The 4739-nt window shown below is 56.8% G+C and overlaps 1 protein-coding gene across 1 annotated transcript in view; it reads left to right on the top strand.

Moving 5' to 3' along the window:
• The window catches only part of ZDHHC19 (zinc finger DHHC-type palmitoyltransferase 19), a 148348-nt gene that overhangs the window by 10102 nt on the left and 133507 nt on the right, over positions 1-4739 (top strand). The window contains exons 6-8 of the mRNA XM_013007147.1: positions 2321-2406; positions 2729-2933; positions 3467-3547. Coding sequence (XP_012862601.1) covers positions 2321-2406; positions 2729-2933; positions 3467-3547 — 372 coding nt within the window. The remainder of the gene's footprint in view (positions 1-2320; positions 2407-2728; positions 2934-3466; positions 3548-4739) is intronic.

Raw genomic sequence — 4739 nt, 5'->3', positions numbered from 1 at the left:
CCCCCGGCTTAGCCCTCTGCTTTCCAGGGCTGCTATTCCTCTGCCTGGGCCTCAGGGTCCTATGCTGGATGCCCTTGTTCTCACCTGACCCCCACGCTTTACTGCCCTGAGCACCCTCTCAGTACCGAGGACCTTGTAGTACTGGATCCTCACCGGTCAGAAAATGAAGGCTGACTATGATGTTTGAAAGGGCCCCCGATGAGGCTACAGGTAAGGGCTGGGCTGCTAATCTAAAGCTTGATGGTTTGAACCTGCCCAGTGGCTCTGCAGTGGAGAGATCCGGAAATCGCGTCCCTTAGAGCTGATCGCTGCGTAGGAAACCTCATGGGGCAGCTCTGCTCCGTCCCACGGAGCCGCTGTGGCTGCAAGTTGAGTAGGTGGCACCTGACAACGGCACCTTTGTTTGAGGTTGGATCCTGAATGCCTGGAATATTGTTGGGGGTCCCAAAAGACTTCTGAGCAAATGAACCTATAATGCTGTTTGGGGGCAGAATAAGAACGAGGAGAAAAGAGGTCTGATGTCCTGATACCTGGGGAGGTGGGAGGATGGCAGGGCAGCAGCAAGGAACTAGTGGGGAGAGGCCCACTTTGGTTTGGTGAGGACGTTTGAGACATGCAATGGAGCAGGAAGCCCAGGACTGGAGCCAGGTAGAGAGGACATTCTGGAAGCTTCTGAGCTATTGGATTCTGCCCATGTCTGAGAGGATCCTGGGTGTGGAGAGAAAGGGACGCTACACTTTTGGTCAGCCCTGACACGTTCATTAAACAAGCATCATCCCGCTAAACATCGAGCCATCAGTATTTTTCCATACCCGACTCAAATCAAAATTTCTTTTTCCCAAATGAAGAATTCTCATCGCAAATGAAATCAACCTCTTCTAAACATTTCCTTGACATCACAGATAGAGAACATTTCCCCCAAGTGCTTTAAACACCCGAGGAGGTAGGCAGCAACCCAAACATCACACTGGCCTAGTGTTGCGTTTTGGCAACAACGGGGTGTCCCAGGGCTATCCTCAGTTTTCCTTCCCAAGACTCGGACTCAGCTCCCCTGCACGGGGTCCTGGTTCTGTCTGGTGGGTGAGTGTTGCGGATCACAGTCTTGGTGGCAGGGCGAAGGGCATAGGACAGCTGGGTGGGGGACAGACGTGCTGCTGGGCCACTTTAGGTCACGACAAACCATTTTGTAGCTCCGGCTCTTGAAGTTGGGGTAAGGCTTGGTCTGCCGAAGTGGGAGTAGGAGGGGGGCTGGCTCAGGAAGGAGCTCAGCAAGGTGACAGGTGGAGGGTGTGGGGTATGGAGGAGGGGAGCCTGGTTATCAGTGTCCTGGCTGCTGGTGGCATCGGGGGAGGACGACCTTAACTGCACTGTGTGCTCCAGGCTCTCCACGCAGATTTCCCGGAACATCTGGTTTTATTAGGACAAAGGGACAGGCCCTCAGACAACTGCATGTCCAGATTGCCAAATTCAGCAAGAGCACAGGGTTCAGGAACAAACTGAGAGATGAAAAAGTGGAAAAATCCGGTGGATATATACTTGGACCAGTTTAGCAACAAGGAGATCCCTGGGGGCATCGTGGTTACCCCTTAAGGCGGTGACCCACTAGCCGCTCCGCACTGTAGAGTTAGTCTTGGAAACTCACAGGGTAGGTTCTGCCCTGTCCTATAGGGATGCTGTGACTTGACATTGAAGCAGTGGCCGTGACTTGCTTTTGTGTGTTTAGCAGGAAGAGGAAGATCGGAAACCATATCTGGAGGGAGGTAGCGTGAGGATGTGTGGGATCGTGGAGGCTGGGCGGGCTGCAGAAGCGGGGGTCAGGTGAAGGGGGGGTGGCTCTCTGAGTGACCTGGGGCTGCCATAATAAAGAACAACCAAGTGAGGTGGGTGTAACACAACAGGGATTTGTTGCCTCCTAGTTCTGGAGTGTAGAACGCTGACCCTATTCCAACACAGCCTCCTGTCAACTGATAAAGACCCTACTTCCAAACAGGGTTACAGTCACAGGCACTGGGGGATAGGATTTAAACTTGGGGGTGGGAGTGGTGGTGGGAACACAGTTGAACCTTTAACGGAGGTCCTGAAATGCAGGAGAGGTGGGTGTAGTGTTCTGGTTCACCTAGAGAAAGCCCCTCCGTAGTGGAGGAGGGAGGCTGCTCTGCTGGAAGCTGGGGAAGAGAGGAGGTCTCAACTCACCCTGCTCTGTACCCCCACCTGCACCCCAGAGTTGCTGCAGTCTGGGCAGGGGTGACTGGCTCAGAAAGAGTCAAAGGCCTGCCCCATGGGATGGCTCTGAGCCCCTCTTCCCTCCTTTCCCCTCCAGAGCCGCTACCTGCAGGGATACAACCCCTTCGACCAGGGCTGCGCCAGCAACTGGTATTTAACCATCTGTGCTCCACTGGGACCCAAGTGAGTTGGCAAACTGGAGTCCCAGGGCTCAGGGTGTGGGGAGGGAAGGCTGGGCCCTCTCCCCTAGCCCCCTGAACACAGTCCTGCTCCTTGGGGTTTGTTTCCAGAGCATGTGGGAGCTTCCAGGCCTCTTTGACTCTTTTGTTCAAGGAATGGAGGAGGTAGGGGTGGGGTGGGGGTGGAGGTCACCACAGCCTGGGTGTGCCTGGCCTTGGCTCCCCATAGGACTCAGCTCCAGCTGTGTGTTCCCCAAGCTGAGAGGATCGCGGGCAGGCAGGCTGGGAGGGCTATGGCTCCTTGCATCTGGCCTGTTGCTCCCCAGGTACATGGCCAAAGCAGTCTGGTTGCAGAGAGTGGTGGGACACGACTGGGGGCCTCTGCAGAACCTGCACTCCTCGATGGGCCCCTCTGATCCCCCACCCCCGGCCTTCCCTGGGCCAGAGCCCAGCCCCCAGCCCCAAACTCTGAGTCTCTACAAATCAGGCAAAGGGCCCCCAGGGAGTGGAGAGACATCTGCTTTCCGAGAGGTGAGACTCTGTGTGTGTGTGTGTGTGTGTGTGTGTGTGTGTCTTGGGAGGGCATCTGCAGACTGTGCAGGTGTAGGGGAAGGACCTCCACCCCCATCCCCAGGGTGAACCAGCATGGAAGTTGGAGCATCCAGAGCTTGGGGGAGGGGGGAGCTCTAGACCTGGAGGGGTGCTGGAAGCAGGGACAGAATTTGCTGGGGGTGGCAGAGACACCAAGGGAAAAGGCTATGGGCAGGCCACTGACCCTCTCTGGGCCCCAGCTGTTGATGAGGAAGCAAGAGGACTCCAGTGGTTTATAATCCTGGCAGGGAGGGGAGGGATGCCTTTATGTAAATGAATCATGTAACCTGTTCTCTGGAGCATGTGGCAATAGGAGTGACATTGGGGGGGGTGGGTATGCACAGCCCTGAGTCCCCATGCAGTGACCACCTGTGGTGCCAGCCCAGTTTGCTCTTTTGGGGGTGGGGGCAGATTTTTGCTCCCCAGCAGATGGGTGTGGGGAGCCACCCCCTCAACCTGCCCTCTGTGTGCAGCTCCAGGCCCGCCCATTGTTGCCCCTGCAGCAGGAGGTCCCCAGGCTCAGCTCGGCCTGCCCCTACGTGTTTCACACCCAGGTGGCTCCAGGATCAACTGCCTCAGAGCCTCTCAGCGAGGGAGCTCCACGAGGGACCTGCCCCCTCCCCAGGAGGGAGTGCTGACATCCCCCCACCCCACCCCCAATGCCTATTAAACACTCTTTGCCAGCATCCTGCTGTGTGTCTGCCCTGGGTGCTAGGAGCATGGGGCTGTGGGTGGGCTTTAAAAAACAAAAGAACTGACCTCGCTGCCATTGAGTCCATCCCAACTCAGGACAGGACAGAACTGTCCCTGTGGGTTTCCCAGACTAACTTCACAGGAGTAGAAATCCCTGTCTTCTTCCCGAGGGTGGTTGCTAGTTTCGAACTGCTGACCTTCCTTGAAGTTAGCAGTCCTGCACATACATATGCCACTAGCACTCCTAGTGGGCTCCGTGGAGCTAGCTGGGCGAAGATGCCCAATGCTGGCAGTTCTGAGACTTTGGACAAGTCATTTGACATTTCTCTCAGTCCTTAAACTAACCAGACCAAACCAAACTTATAGGGACCCTATAGGACGGAGTAGAACTGCCCCCGTGGATTTCTGAGACTGTCGTTCTCTATGGGAGGAGAGAGCTCCGTCTTTCTCCTGAGGCCTGGAGAGAAGGGAAGGAAAAACCCACCAGCATCCAGGGCCTTGGCTTTGAGGACCGGCCAGGCCGCCCATCCTGCCGCACTCCTGTTAGACTGCAGGGGGCGCCGGCCGCCCGAGAATTCACCCTCCTAGCCGGGAAGGAAAGTGGCCGGAACCCTGGTGGGGTAAGCGTGGTGTCGCTTCAGAGGTTCAAACCCACGATACTATGAGTCGGAATCCACTCTGTTGGGGAGGGGGTGGGGAAGCAGGATCCAGTCCGGTTATGCTAGAGCCTCCAGGGTGGGCTGGGGTGGCCCAAGGTGGCCTCGTTCAGGAAGGGGCTGTGGGGACACTCTCCATCGGAATCCAACCCTGGGTCTTTCTTAAGCCTCGCAACTGATCCCCAGTCCCTCCCTTTGGGTGCTGTGGGTCTGGCCCTGGCTCTGGGGACAGAGGTGGGTTGGGGACCCCTGGGCTCTGCTAGGGGCCACCGTGTGACCTGGGGATGGGAAGGTTGTCAGAGGACGAATCCAGGTGATTCTAGCAGTGCCGCACGCTGCAGCCCGCACAGGACCAACAGACCGGTGGGTGAAGGGAGGCGCCGGACAGTGTAATATA

Source organism: Echinops telfairi, unplaced genomic scaffold (assembly GCF_000313985.2).
Source record: "Echinops telfairi isolate 266 unplaced genomic scaffold, ASM31398v2 ScPeMD7_17;HRSCAF=63, whole genome shotgun sequence".
Taxonomy (NCBI): Eukaryota; Metazoa; Chordata; class Mammalia; order Afrosoricida; family Tenrecidae; genus Echinops; species Echinops telfairi.
This window is presented reverse-complemented; position numbering and strand designations above follow the sequence as displayed.